Source organism: Pogonomyrmex barbatus, unplaced genomic scaffold (assembly GCF_055798465.1).
Source record: "Pogonomyrmex barbatus isolate J1 unplaced genomic scaffold, ASM5579846v1 scaffold2, whole genome shotgun sequence".
Classification (NCBI taxonomy): Eukaryota; Metazoa; Arthropoda; class Insecta; order Hymenoptera; family Formicidae; genus Pogonomyrmex; species Pogonomyrmex barbatus.
The window spans coordinates 19,552,986-19,569,278 of record NW_028297116.1 but is presented as its reverse complement, the minus strand read 5'-3'; the positions used below and the strand labels follow the sequence as shown (position 1 = coordinate 19,569,278).

General features: G+C 37.2%; 1 protein-coding gene across 2 annotated transcripts in view; it reads left to right on the top strand.

Annotated features, from left to right (window-relative positions):
• The window catches only part of LOC105422275 (uncharacterized), a 284,608-nt gene that overhangs the window by 149,239 nt on the left and 119,076 nt on the right, over nt 1-16,293 (top strand). For both annotated transcript variants that reach the window (XM_089076728.1, XM_089076729.1), the window contains exons 4-5: nt 388-603; nt 1,477-2,458. In XM_089076728.1, the coding sequence (XP_088932854.1) occupies nt 388-603; nt 1,477-2,458 (1,198 nt within the window). The remainder of the gene's footprint in view (nt 1-387; nt 604-1,476; nt 2,459-16,293) is intronic.

Here is a 16,293-nt window from a genome sequence, read left to right as displayed (position 1 = left end):
ACTGACTGACTGCACGTCGTCTTAATTCTGGGTGTATCCGCAGAGCGTTGATTATCTCGCAATCAACATGATTAACATACGTTCTAATTCTCTGTACGTCTTAATTCTCGCTGCTTTTATACGCGATTTGTTCGACAATATAATTCTAATTAGCTTAATTCGCAACTTTCGATTAGTTATTGCAGCCGTATCTTTAGTTTTCCATTCCATTTCTTCCGCTTTTGTCACTTGAGACAGCGGCATTTTCTCTTCTGCGAAGTATTCGAGAAACGACGTGTGCGGAAGAGCTTAGCGATCCGATACGATGAAAATTACGATGTTTAGCGCGAGAGCATCCGTGTGATGATCAGGCGCGAGATACGACATGATCCATTTGTCTGATTGCAGGGAAACGAGGCGGTGGTGCCGGAGGGCTGGCCTCTGACGTTAGGCGGCAGCGGCCTGATCCTGCAGCTGGGCGAGCTCGAGGCGTCCGCGCTGCGTCTCGGGGAATGTTACCTCTGCGTACGCAGCGCGGCTGCTGCAACTGCTGCAACTGTAACCACCTCGTCGGTCAGCGGCGCTACGACCGCCGGTGAAGCCGCCGAGCAAAATACCGTTGAGGTGAGTCATGTCTCTTTTCATTTTTTTCTCCTCTTTTTCCATCCCTCTCCCCCCCCCCCCCTCGCCCCATCGTCGTCGTCGTCATAAGGAAGCCGCGCCGGCGATGTCCTCCGCGTACCGCCGCGCGAAGAATGACACCTCCGTCTTAACGACCGTCGAAAAGACTTGGCCCGGAATTCCCAGCGTTCCTTCCGCGTGACCGTACGACGGATCCTCGGCATAAATATTAACAGTCATCGGATCCAGGCGCGTAATGGGACGCGCGTTATTAGACACGCGGTTTAAGTTTCTCAGGGTAATAAAGGACGTGTATCTGAGAATGCCGACGCGGCATTGTCACGCTTATAACGCTTTTCCGTATTCCCAGAAGTGTGCCGAGTTGGCTGATTTACTGTGACCATGAGTTACCGGCAGACCGGCTAAATTCATTCTTCAACGTGCTTTCTTAAATGCTTGATAAGAAATACGCATGTTATAATATGTGATAATAGGCTTCGTTACAAGTGAATTTTTCTATTATTTTTCTATAATTTTTTTATAAATATCTTTGTAATTAAAGCTTAGATTGAGATATTATTTTAGCAAAATTTGATTGAAATAAGATAAACATTTAGATTCTTTTAGTAAGTTTTTTGGAACTTAGATAGCGAAAGATATTATTCTGCTTTATATTTTTTAATGGAAAAGTAGCTTTTAAAAACAAGATTTTATATAATATAACATAACATTATATGCTATATTATATTTTATAATATAACATATAATTTTATATATGTATAAAATTCTTTTTCAAGATTTTCTTGGCATAAATAAAACGAACGGTAAAGATAAGATTAGAAAGAGGATTACAGTCAAAACTACCGCTGTTTGCAGATAGCAGTAGTCTGGCGAACTACGTCGATGAGGGCCCCGGGGATCTTGGGTTGGGAACGTGAAGACGAGTTTATGGACTGGCGGGACCTGACGCACAAGGGTCAGCCGAGCTCGTCGAATACGACGAGCGCAAATCTCAGTGGAGCGCAGCCCTCGAGCGCGATGAAAGCCATCGGTCGTCCGCGACGAAGATCGCGCGAGGATACGCGTCCTCGGACGCGCGAGACTAACAGAACCAGCAGCGCCGAGCATCGTCGGGAGGAGACCAGATCGATCGATAGGCTGGAGCACCAGTTCTGTCACGCGATCGGCGAATCCGGTCACACCGCTACAGTGATGAAGTCCAGATCCGCGTCTAGCGTTGACGCTTGGAAAGAAGATCTTGATGGTGAAGTCGATCGAAGCTCGGGTCGCAAAGCTCGCTCTAAAAATTCCTCTAGTCCCACCGGCGGCGACGAGAGCCGCGCTAAAGTGAAACGTTGCGCCAAGGTGGTCTCCCCCACAACGATGGAAAAGTGGAAGGAGAGCAGTAGATGCGAAATCCGCAGTAGGTCGGTCGCGCCGGAGGACCTGAAGAGTCCTCTGCAATTTGAAGAAAGTATTCTGCGGCGGGACAACGTCGCCGATGATTCGCCGAAAGATCTTGAGAACAGATTGCGGAACGCAGGTGGTCCGGACGACATCAGCGACGAGGATCTGCCGGCATACATAGGCAGTCTGCTCGTCACCGTTGAAAGAAAAATTGAGAGGGTCTCACTCGACGATATGACGTTCCCCTGTCCGGCCTGTAGAAATATAGACACGGACGATCCGCTATTGGGATGCAGATGCGCCGGCGACGACTGCGGCTGTGGTGCCGGCGAGGATAACTGCGACTGTTCCGCGCCCGTTTCGCGAAAGGAACAATCCGCGAAGAGCTTCGAAGTGGCGGGAATCAAGCATATTGACAGCGACGACGAGGAGGAAGTACGGATGGGATTCGGTGAGTAATGATCGATAATCTCTGCTTCTATATAATTTTATTTTTATAAAATTTTTACGAGAATCTTTTTTATTTGCATGCGCATGGAACGTACTAGTTTTTATTAATTTTTAAAAAGTGATTTAAGCAACGTTCTGCCTTTTCTTTAAGAATAATTTGAAGATATTTCTTAGGGATCCTTTGATAAAAGAATTGAAGTTTATGGTGTCTGAAATAGTGTTAGATTTATTAATGAGCAGTCTACGCGAAGAGTAGTTTTGTTTACAAGATGTAGAGATAGAGCAACGTTGAATTTCGCTTCCGGAGTGGTCGCCTATCGGAGGTATGCGGCCTATGAAAACTCGCGAATGACTTCTGCCGAGCCGGCACACCAGCTGTTCGCACTCAACGAACGCTTTTATGCAGACGCATGTGATTTACCAACGATTAAACTTGCACGGCATACCGAACTTGAAATTCTGGTTGAAGTGCAGCGTAGGCGGTATACCTGTAAAGTGGCTACTTCATGTCACACGGGCTGTTGAAAAATCTGAACGCTATTTGTGCATCAAATCGACGCTTGCACTTCGTTCATGCTTGCGTGAAAAAGTTTCATCGAAGGGATTTCAATGTCTGTGAATAGAATCACTGTACTCGTGACATTATTCTATACGCGTATTCGCGCGAATACGCCTCTTACAGTTTAAAGTTGCGATAACGAATTTTACGATTGAAATATTTTTCGCTAAACAATGTATTGAAAATCCTTGTCGTGTATTTAACAGACTTAAATTCCCAACTTATTCTGCAACAATTTATATTTACGATACATGGATATAATTTAATTCCAAAGAATATTGATTTCGTTTGAAGAACTTATTTCGAAAAACCAACAAATCGATACAAAAAACAGAATTATTTCGAGAAAAATATGAATTGTCGTTCGATAGAAGTAACGTGCCACCATTTAATCGTTAGTTGCATTCAGGAATTTATATTTGTTTCTAAAATGTTTTACATAATTAACAATATTTGTTGTTTGAATTTATTCAAATTATTAATTATATTAATTCTAAAACATACACTGTTTTATTTTACTCTTACATTTTGAACAACTTTTTTTCCAAATATTTGCAGTTTTATTTCTAAAACTACATCGAACAATTAAGAGCAAATGATGATTGTTTTCGTTCGAGTTGGGTCGAAGATATTTTCGCTGCATGTTTCTCGGCGCTGTAAATTTTCGTGTCATGTGTCACAATCCCGGTTTAATTCGTCTCCCCGGGGGCATCGTTAACGAGCGATGACTCTCACGCCGGCGACGCAGGCGTAATTGTAACGGACGAGTATGCAAATTGTCGGCGCATTCGCTTGTCACTCGATCTTTCGTCATGGAACTCGCCAAACGAATCACTCGCGGGATACGGGGATACGGGGTCCGACCGGACCGGGGGCTGGACCGGACCGTACTTTTAAGTCTCGCGATTCTTCTCGGCCGCCGATCTCCTTTCGCGTCCTCCCACGCTCGTCTCGGCCCGTCTCTTTGGTAACCGCCGCCGACAGGTTTGCAAAGTCAAGAGCCTTTATCCGAAACGTCGCCACGTCTGCGGTGTCGACATAAAAATGAGCTTACAGCATTCGCCGTTTCGTTGCGCGATTTTTTACGTAGCACCACGTAATTTGTGCCATCCCACGGGCGAACTCTCCTTTTTAAGCTCTCTTACTCTTCAATCGTGGGCCAAACTCTTTCTTCGTACGTCATATGCAAACATGTACATGTACATGTAATTTTTAGAGTCGTGTAGAACCGTCGTCTTAACCGAAGAACTATGTTTTAAATATAATATGAATGGAAAAATTTAATATAATAAATTCTTTTGTTTTGCTTTTTTGTTCAATAAAAATAAAATACAAGAAAATTTAACAGATTTAATAAAGATTTATTAAATTGATCTAATTCTAGATATATTTTTGCGGAATTACAATAAAAAAAGATAATTGAATATGTTTGTATATCATCTTATGACAAAAATTATTTCTCTTTTATTATTTATCATAAGACAAAGAAAGCATTGAATTAAATATTTTCGAAATTTATATTTTCTTTTTTTATGTGACAGAAAACGAGGATATAACATTATATCAATAATGTATCGATTGTAAGAATGGTTCATATAGAATGCGCAGGTATCGTGCAATCATCGTAAGAATCATTTTTTAGTTTACATCTTAAAATCTATGATCTGCGGCATCGTAGACAATGCGGATGGGTGCGAATTGCGTTATTACGACCGATTCACGCGTGTCCGTGCAGTTACGGTACATGTGTATAAACACATTTCTTGACTTTCTTTGCAATTGGCGACGTGTCGGTAATGTTTGTGTTTGCGATGCGAGAGGCGAGCGACCTGCCCCGACAGTGAATGAACGGAGTAACGAACTCATCAATGAGTATTCGTGCTAGTGAGAAACGACAGTGAACCGGTGACTTTCAGTAGTGTTAACGACAAACGAAAAATCGTTGAATAAAAGGAAAGTCGGCTGCGAGTGACGAAATACATTTATGAATAATGTTTACGGACAAGCAGTTTTGAAATAACTTTGGAATAACGGATTTTTTGCAATTTAACTATATAAATTTGCTTGTGAGGTTAGATGAAGAACACTTTTTCTCTCTTGCTCTCTCTTAAAAGAATATTAAATTGGATTCTAACAAAATCTGCAGTGTTTATTTAAGTTTTAATAAAACATGTATCGAAGTTCAAATTATTTAATACAATTTATTTTAATTTAATTATATGTCGTTAATTTTACGACAAAGAATACATTGAATACATTTTTTTCTCTTTAGAAAATAAAAATATAAATAATGAGAGTTATTTATAGTAACAAGTAGTTTTTCATATTTAGTGTTATATTCCTTAATATAAATACGTTTTTTTTTTTTTATTTTAGACGTTAGTTTGTCAGCATTCGATTGTTAAGTCAGATAATAAGAAAGCAAGAGAGAAAATATTACATCCATCAAGTACATTAAACACTTTTCGAAGTTCGTAAATAAAAATAATCGCTAGAGAGAGTCATGTTTATATCGAGAGATAATTCTATCTGCATTTTCCTATCTCTATTTCGGTGTATCGATAGTCAAGTGCAAAGAACCGGTCGTTACTCTTTTCCGTAACGTCCGTTCTGCTGTCATCATTCCATAATCTGCATAGCCGGCGTGGCTGTGCTCGCAGCGCACACTACGCTATGCGATCGGACATGCCTTTGCGCCGGTTGTCGTGTTTCATTAGCACGTGGATATCTCATTGACGGCGACTCGGCGGTCTTCGTCGGCGCGATCCATTCGTTTTTTTGCGCGCGGGTTTGTCGGCACGCCGTGGAACATAATCCGCCCATCGTGCGACATAAACGCCACTGCCCACGCGCAAGGGTGCTGCAAGAGAGGAGGATATTGTCTGGAATGACTTACGGCAGCTTGGAATGCATTCGATTTCGCTTCCTCTAGTCTTCGCACGCGAAGGCCGGCAGGCTCACGGGATAAAAAGGAATATTTGTTACCCCATAGATTTTCTAAGAAAACCAATCTTGACGCGTGGGAATAAAACGTGATAAATGATAAAAAATACACGAGACAGAATAAATTCATGAAACATTAAACATTCTTTAAATTATCAAGATAAATGACTGATTGAAGCTACAATGGATAAATCGACTTAAAAGATTGTTCTTGATCGTAAATATATTTTTTAATGGTCATTTCGGATAATATTATGTAATAGCGGAAAAATAGAGGCAGCCGTGCTAATTCTTAAAAAATCCAAGAAAACTCGATTACATGTCGTAGAATGTCGAAAAATAAAGATGCACGCTTAAGGTAATGCTTCTAAAAATTCGCGATCAAAGTCAAGTTAGAAGAACAATGCTCGCGAGGAAAATCATGTGGAATCAATCAATTAGACCAAAGGTGTCACCAATCATCGATTAAAATTTGTAAAACGTGACAGCTCAAGAGAGTATAATTAGATAAGTAGGCGTGTCGACAAACAGGTTTTGTGTTAAAATTAGTAATATTTTACATACACATTACAAATAAAAATATTATTTTTGTAGAATTTTTATATTTTAATAATAATTATTTTTATCGAATTGAGTTTGCGAGTAGTAAAGTATAGTAAATTAGGTTTCTACAATATATATTAATGTTACGTGCGATTGGGAAACTCTCGCATTTTCACATTCTTCTCATAAGTTCGATGGCTTTGCGTTCCCACCTCACAATTTGACGTATGACGATTCTCTGGAAGGTGTTTTCACCTACGGATATCTCGATGCTCAATTAAGCATCCACGACCGTCTCACGTTTTCTCGTTCCAGACGGAAACATTCATAACTCGCGGAAATTCTTTGAACGCATTGCGCCGCAAAATCCTGCCTCCCGCAAGAACCGATCTCATATCGCTGCGTATCGTGGCGGTTAATTCTCGGCTGACGAGACACGAGCAGGAAGAATGCGACGGGCTTATACTAGTATTGCCGCGCGAGAAAATCAACCTGGACTTTAACAGCGGCAATAACCGCAACGCACACTTCGTATCAGTCGTAAAGAAAATGAATAGGAGGACTACAAAGAAATTATTCCCAAAGAACTTCCATCTTTAACACTAGAATACTCCATCTAATCTCACTGCGGTGTTTAATCCTCTTTCAAATTGAATGTTACTAATTCAGTCATATATATTTAATTAATTAATATTTCTGGGAAAATATATTGTACTAAACATTTTTTTAACTTCAATTATTGATGCACAAATTATTTTTTACTTTAAAATTCTATTCACAGAATGTTTAAAAAAAGTGTTAGTCTGACATCAAGAAATTGATTGTGATTGTCCGGCTGAAATTGTTAGGAAAATGATGCAAAATTAATAATAAAAATAAATTAAAGAGAAATTTCTCTGGTTGTTTACAGCAAAAGTTTAGTTTTATTTATAGTGAAACTCATTAATATCTTTCGTTTGTCTATTCATAATGAAGTTGAAATACTTTGGGAAAAGTTAAAATGAGTTTTTGTTCGAACATGTACTTACTCTAACGGTAATTACAGCTGTTGAGCATCGCGACGTTCTCGATGCGGCTGAAAGTCAAAGGTTTCCGCGCGAAAGCGAGAAATAGCACGAAATATAAATACTTGCTAACGATCAGCTGATATCGATGCAGCGCCGTTTTTCGCGGCGGATTATTATACCGCACAGGTGAAGAGAAACTACCTAGGACGCAATTTAATTCGCCCACTTTATTGTTTCTCGCGCTACACCGCGGAATTTTATTGCTCGATGTCGTCGGAGGCATGTGAAAGCCAGTAAATTTTACGGGACTCGCTATCGAGACGTACTTGTCGAACCGGCCGGCCATTCCCACGCTTCTTTTTCCCGTAAAGAATGTCGGAGCCGCCAAAGCCGCCGTGGTTTAAAAGCTTTTCTTCCGTAATCGTTTTATTAACTCACGACCGTACATTAGAATAAAAAAATACCTTCCCCTTACGGAAAGTAATAAAATCGTATAGAGATACGATCCTTCAGTCTTATATATTTGTCAGTAATTCTTAGTATTTTTTTCTTAAAAAAGCATGCAACGTGTCCCCCATATCCTCTCTCTTTAAATATTTATTATAATATTATGTGTAATATTTTTACAATTGCGAGCTGTCTATGCACAAATCGAGCGTATTCTTTCTTTTGCAGTATTTCTACACAAGCGCATACAGATACACGCGTGCGCGCGCGTCTCTTGCTATTTTACTCAGTCGCGACTAACGGTGTGATTTTTTTCGTGACACGATTGCTTGTGGGCTTGGAGCGAATGGTTAGCGAAGCGTGACGTATTGCCGCGAGCTTCTGCATCGCCACCGTGCGTATCCGGGGGTTTCGCGATTCAATTGAAGCGTTTCGCGTGGTACATCGATCGATCCGTGTATCCCGTGTTGCGCGCGGGTTGATTGAACGTTTGCCGGACTCATAGGCCGGCTATACTTAGTAGCTCATTGATCGTCCCCATGGCGGCCCTCAATCATATCTACTTAAGCGAGAATCAAGCGGCTTCCACAATGGAGGCTATTCACCTCTGCGGCGCGTTCCACCGTTCGACGCGTCGAGTGTGGGACGAGAAAACGAGGAATCATCATCCGCTCGACCAATCGCATTACGCTCATCGTGCTGAAGTTCGCGGGGTTGCTTATTTGCACGAGCTAACAGAAAGATTGCCGACTGTTCATCCCAATACGGGGGTTGCGTCGCCCATCGAGCTTGGTTATCGAGGCGGTTATCGATTTTTCGCTTCTTACGCAATTCAATTACGGGCAAGACAATTGGATTAATTCGGAGACTTATTACGCCTGTCAACGACGATTGAGTTAGATGAGCGTCTCCCCCTTTTTCATTTGCCGCAAACGTTGCCTTCTGAAACATTAATGTGCCCTTCTTGATTAAGTTATCACTATCGTAAGTTTTTACAAATTATGGTTATTATCAATGAAATGTTTTTCGGTAAATTCTTTTTTAAATTAATAAATACATATCTGTCTTGGTTTTAATTTAATTAAATTATGTAAAGAAGCCTAATGTAAAAAGAGATATTCCATCTTTTTGAAATTATTTAAAAAAAAAATGTATATACTTAGAATAATAGTATTGTTAATGTTTGTTGGTAATACATATATTTATAAATTTATTTGTGAAATGCGAAGTAAATATGTAAAAATAATTTTTAGAGTTTTTTTTTAGATTTCCAACTTATTGGCGAGTATTTCGTTTGCTTTTACAAAATTCTCGTATTATTATCAATTGTCGAGGCACACCTTGGTTGTTAAATGGAAAGGGAAGTTGTCGCTATTAATCATAATGCAGATAGCAATCAAATTGCCATCACGACATCGTAAAATCTGGTAGCGCGGTGAATCTTTTGATCCGACCGTAAATAAAGCGATCTTCAATGAGCCGAATAAATGCCGCCACATTACACGGCCCATTACGCCATGACGTTATTTACAAACAAACGCCGCGAACGTTATAGAAAATAAAGAACAACGCAGCGGAAGTCCATTAGATACTTCCTCTTATTAATGCGTGGCCTCCTGCACAGGGTCTTTTTTTTGCATAGAAAAAATCTTGTACATGATTGAAGTGGCATCAGCTGTAAAGTGCACGTGTAAGAGAGATTTACAACAGTTACGCACAGGACGAGATGTTAACTGATAGCAAGGAATTACTATGTTGGAAAAAAATGGTATATATCTTTTGTGATTTTATTTCTTATTCATATTATATTCAAAAAAATTTCATTTAAATATATTTGTGTGTGTGTGTGTGTGTGTGTGTGTGTGTGTGTGCACAACATGAATATATATATATATATATATGAATTAATTAACAATAAAAAATTTTTATTTTTATTAAAAAAGATTAGAGCCGAATTTTTATTACGGCAAGAAAAAGGAAAGAAGATCTGTATATTAAAGTTAGCATATTTTTGACGAATCTTTTTGAATGTATTGGTAAATCTGAGATATAAAATAAATCATTATTATCATAAAATACAATAAAAAAATATTTTAAAGATATTTATATATATATATAAATGTATACTATTCAGAGTTTATGTGTTAATTGATAAAGATAAACTGAAACTTATATCATATAATCAACAGCATGAGAGCTGTAATAAAATAAACGTTACAGATGAAAAAAAACAAAGATAGAGTGTACAGATCATAAAATATGATGTTCTATGTGTTAGGCGTGATTGGAAAATTACACGTAAATTACGCGGTAATTAGCACGCTCCGTATTCGTGAAGGAAATTTAATTTAGTATTTAGCATTTAGTAGAATCTGCTCAGAGAATCGACTAATCGAGAGATTCTCGAGCTTGAAAGCTGACCGCCATGCATGTAAATCGTTTCCAGTTTCCATTTGCGATGTTAACTGCTTCCGCTAACAGCCGGTTGCGCCAGATTTCATTGTCGATGCCTGCAAATGGAGAATGTGCCGGATAATACTGAATAAAAATTGTCGTAGGATAAATCGGTCAGGTTCAAGGGGCATCAATTGCAAAAATGTCAGGAATTTATTTAATTATTGTGCTATTTGTCATATCTGTTTAATATATTTTTTATTACTTAACAGCTTTCTAAAAAGATTTTTAAAAACATTAAAATATAAAACAGAGCAATAATTTGTTATAAAAATCAATATAAATTAATTTTTAAAATTAATTTACATACAATTGATTTGTATACAAAGTGTTGCTGAAATATTCATGTAGTTTATTTTAATAAAATTTTTATTTATTTGTCTTATTAATTAAAAAAAATATTATTTATCTACAATGGTTATTTCAAGATGCAATATTTATTCATTGGCGATATCTCGCTCGTTTCACATTAAAATTTATATGGAGAAATGTGTGAAATGAAAACGTAATATTTCACCGCGATGTATAAAGATGCACTAAATTCCATATAAGACTTCTAAAGTTACTAATACATAAGCATGCGATTTCTATAGTAATAGAATCACGGAGCTTCCATGAGGGAAGTCGCAAAGTCCAAGAAAACGTAGAGAAAGACTGAAGATTAAGACCACCCAAGGAGCCACGGTGTCCGACTTACCGGATCTGACAAGGACATCGCTCATGATCCTCCGAGTAACCGTTTAGTGAATTATGCATGCAATTCATATGAAGGCTATATCCAGTTTATGATCTAAACAGAGTTGCGTTATTTCAATTAGAAACAGTACACTTCTTTAGTAGTAGTACGGCAATTGTTATACAGCTTGTTGAACAGGCCTACTTTATACGTCCCGAAAGATGCTATTCTAAATAATCCTTATTAAAGTTTGAGCATTAATAATAATCATTGTACTCATATACAAATTTGTAGAAAAATTGTAGTTTTGATTTTTTTTTTTAAATTTTTTATCTCCTACTTCTTAGGTACAATCCTAAAATTAAACATATTTATATTAAAAATTAAAACTTTGTTTGCCAAATATTAGAATTTTAGGAATTTTAGGATTTAAATATTTAATTTAATTTTAATTTAAAGTTTTATTATTTTAGTCTTATTTGACTAGATTATCCTCGTTTCTTTCGTCTTTCAGAAGCTTAACTGCGATATAATTTTGCGTTAACAGCATAATTTTAATTCTTGAAATATTTCATTATTTTTCGGTGATTAACACATCCGGATCTTTTTGACGTTAAAATTGTCGTGTGCTTCTACTTCGTGTGCTGGCGCGACAAAGTGACGGCGGGAAAATGTCGAGAGGTCGTAGACACGCGGAAACACACTGCGCCAGACCTCAAGACGTCGCGAATGGAAAACGTTTAAATTGCAAACGGCACATCGTAAAGCGAGAGGATCCAATCAACCTTTGCTTACGAGTCAATCGAGTCGTCGGTCCGCGGCACCTATCGTCTTATGCTAATAGAGGCGGTTTCGTCGCCGGCGAATAGGTTTGCACTGTCGCAATCGCGTCGAAGATGAATCTGCGAAGAGCGTTAAACTCTTAGAATTTCCAGGTGAATGACGTGACGGACTCTGGAACCTATAATAATATCGTATATACAATAATATCATGTAATCCTAAACATGTATTCATATATTCACATTTGCTTTTATATCGGCACTAAACTAAACTCAAGAATAATGATAAAATGTATGGATCAATGAATAGGATATGAAAATGATAAATTTTCTGTGGAGAATGATTTATTAAAATTATTGTATTTAATCGCAAATTGTATTTTTTAATGAGTAAATTGAATATTTATTAGTTTTCTTTTAGCTAAACATGTTAATTTTAAATGAATTGAGATAACGCTTAATATTACATTCTGAAATATCTATGTCGATCGTTCAAATAAGAAAAGAATATATCAGAGTTCTAATTCTAAATCTTATTTTGGAATAGTATTATAGATTTTTATCAAATGTCAGACAAGTATTTACACTTTAAGATTTGATGCGAGAGAACGACGACGCTAGAATTATCCCATCTGAATGTCCTATAAAGAGAAACAGGATATTCCTTTACCTCAACAATGCCATTGTTGATAGTAAAGTAGTAACTCGAATCTCGTTATTCTATCGCTTCGTTTTTTAAGCGCCTGGCATAATAGTAAGCCATAAAATTTCTGGGGAGTCGCTTATCCTACGAGATGATATTGAACTGTATTCAGACACAATACGGCTTTCATGATGTAATAAACATGATTTGTAAAAGAATATTGTATTTATGTAACTTCTTACACACACACACACACACCACACACACACACACACACACACACACACACACACACACACACACACACACACACACACACACACACACACAGAGAGAGATTACGTGTGTAGAGAACAATTGTAAACATAAGATTTTTTTCATAAAATATGAAAGGTATGTGTTAATAAAAGAAACTTGGAGAGTTCATATTATGAAAAACAATATAAATACTTAATCTACTTGTAGATGTATAAACATTGATAAACTAATGGAGAAATTTTTTTCTAAGTGCTACAGACGTTACAAGAAAAAGAAATAAAATTGTCCATTATAGAAGATCTTAAAACATTACTTTGCAGATAGAAAAAGTTAAATGTCTTGCTTGATTAATAATGAAATAAATCACAGTATTCGTGAATGACCTCGCGAATATCACTTATCCTCGGGTCTGGCAATAATTTCCATGTTAAAACTACTCGCGAGATGATACACCGTGTCTAGTGTAGCGACAATAAATCCGAGCACAAAGATTTATGACGTTGGGAGTGGTTTCGGTCTTGATGCGTTAACATGCATTAACCCAAATTCATGAGCATCCACCGCGGGCGAAACGAGATCGAGTGCGAGACGGGCATTCTTTCGTTCCCGCGTTTTGGTCCGGTCTTTCGAGACTGATTGATCCTGAGAAGTAGATTGGTGACGCACGCGAAGAAACCGAGCCGTATAAAGTGAAGCGATTAGGGTCTCTGTGCCAAGTTCAGGAACAAAAACCGAAAAATCGGCCGTTACACTTTCCACGCGCGCCGCATAAAAACGTACGGATTTTGCTACGCCGTTTTTCATTCTCTGCTCCTAATTGCCGCGTATCGCGATAACTGTCAGTCGGTGCTAGAGGAGAGGTCGCTAAATAAAATCATCGCGCGCCGCTTGATTGCGCTTTCGCGCTATAAATCACGACGTTAAGTCGCGTGCTAGCGCGCGTCGAATTGCGCGGAAGTTAAACACTAAAAACTAGGATTAAACTTACCCAATGCTAATGTGATTAATCGGCTCAAATCATGGGAAGTGGTATTATCCTGAGGGTAATAATTATTAGTTCGACGTTAGACTATGCTTTTACTATGAAAGTGCTGCTGCATTATTAACTGTTTTTCTAATGTGCTAACAACATAATTTGTTACTCGATTTATCTGGATACTTAATAAACGTATAATAGATATACACACATTTACATTAATTAAAAAAGAAAATAGCATTTATTTTGAGAAAAATAATTATGTCAATCTTTGATTGATAAAAATTTTTAATAACGGATAAAATTTTATTTTTAAAGAAATTTTGTTTTTCTAATTATTAACATGTTCTTATAATTTTATATTTTACAAAATATTCTAAATTCTTAGAAGTATCTATTTATTAAAATTTTTTTATAATTAATCGAAATTTTTGTTATGTTCGTACTTGTATTATAATTTCGATTATTTTTTTCGAAAAAAAATTGATTGTTCTCAAAAGGACTATTATATTGAAGATAATTGTTTGAATAGGATAATTTCAGTACGACAGATATAACTGTGTTAATTTGTCCACGGGCATAGAACTTGAAAGTTCAACGAGATCTCGAATTATTAGCAGTCAGAATAAACAGAGCAGAAGCGATCTAGCAATTCTAACTATTACATAGAAAATGACTTTTATATCATCTTTAGAAATACATTGCGATCACATTTCGACGCGACAAACGGCATATGTAATAGCAGCACTTGATAACATATCGGTGACCTCGATTATGTTATATCTCCCGCTTCTATTATTTCTTTCTTTCTCTTTTTCTCTCCTTCTCATCCATTTAATTCATCGCTGTGTCAATGATCCCACGAAAATCCGAGAGAAGGAAGCTGCTCTTATACGAGGTCCATTCGTTCAAGTCAATTATCAATTTTGCGATATTATTAGCTGTAATAAGAGAAAATTTCACGCTGTACTTAACTCATCTTGACAATTATTTTCTATTTATTCTTGTATGTATGTATGTAAAATTATATTTATTTACGTACTCTGATTGAAAAATATTCAATTAGTGTTTTTTGTTCTTATAACTTTGCAGCCTGAAATCTTTTTAAACGAAATATTATTAACGGCTACATTAAGTGCGTCGCGTAATATCTATAAATATAACGCCGAACAGGATTATTCACAAATTTTGAGCCATAACGAGCGGAAGTTATATAATGTAAGAGTTTCTAATCTAAAACACGATTTACGCGTATCGGCGTGTAATCTCTTTTAGCCGCCTCTATTACAGAGGTATAATTGCAATTTTCTATCGCAAATCATCTGGACGTTTTACTGCTTGGCGCGATAGAGTCTCTCGCGTGATGCCGCCGCGTATTCCCTTCCGCGAAATCCGCTCGGAGGAGATGCCCGATTCTCTTTCGTATAAATTTGTTTACTCTAAATTATGATTCTAATAGATACGGTCGCGTGTCTCCCGATCGTTTCTTCGTCGGTGCATCGAACAAAGAAGGCAGCATTATCTCCGAATGGAGGCGGACGGTCTTGTCAGCTGTACTCGTCGCGTGATAATCGGCAATTACGACCGACGCCGTATCGATCAGCAGCGATGGCGCGGATTATTCGCCGATGAATTCGGATTCTTGTCTGTTTCGACGATTACGTGAGATTAGAAATTCTCTGTGTTCGAGAAGCAGCTCGAAAGTAAGAAGAAGGATAACAAGCATGATGGTGGATTCGTGGCGGTAGCTATATGCAATTTGCATAAGTAATATCCATCGATCTATTGGCGATAATAGCTTTCCGCTTATTACCTTGAGACGCGGTATTTGATTTAATTATTATTATTATCGACGACTAATTTTACTTATGACTGTTAGGACTGCCACGATAATGCCTGTCGCGTTATTTTACCGGGGTAAATAAATGTAATTACACAGGCGGAAGAGCGACGAACTGTTATGAATTAAGGAAAATCGAGGGGAACGCTACTTCCAACTGTTCGTATTCTTATTATGGTGTTTCTTGGTAATGAAACAAATAAGTAAATATAATCGAATATGATTTATGGTTTTATTGATAAAATAATGATAAAGTAATAAAACCGCAATTGTGCTCTAACGGAAGTTCCTATCGCGAGAAATAAAATGACACTAGCTTCCGTTAATTCATGACTAGGGGAGCATTTTATAATATAATCAGCTATGTGGGATATATTAATCGTTATTATTACTTAGATAGCATATACGATGATATATAAAATTTTTTATTTATTGATATTGAATACATATACATAATGTTCCATTGATAATTTGATTTGCTTAATTATCGAATTAATTACAAACTAATTGACTATTGATAAATTTAAACGAAATGATATATATAAATTAAAAAGAATAAATGTAAAATTAAATATATTAAATATATTAAAAACTAAATTTTTTTTATTTGATAAAAAATTATATATAGAAAAAGTTATGTGTAAGAAAATTCTTTGTATTTTGTTTTACAAGTTAAATTTCTCAAAGCTATTACAATCGATGAAGAGAAT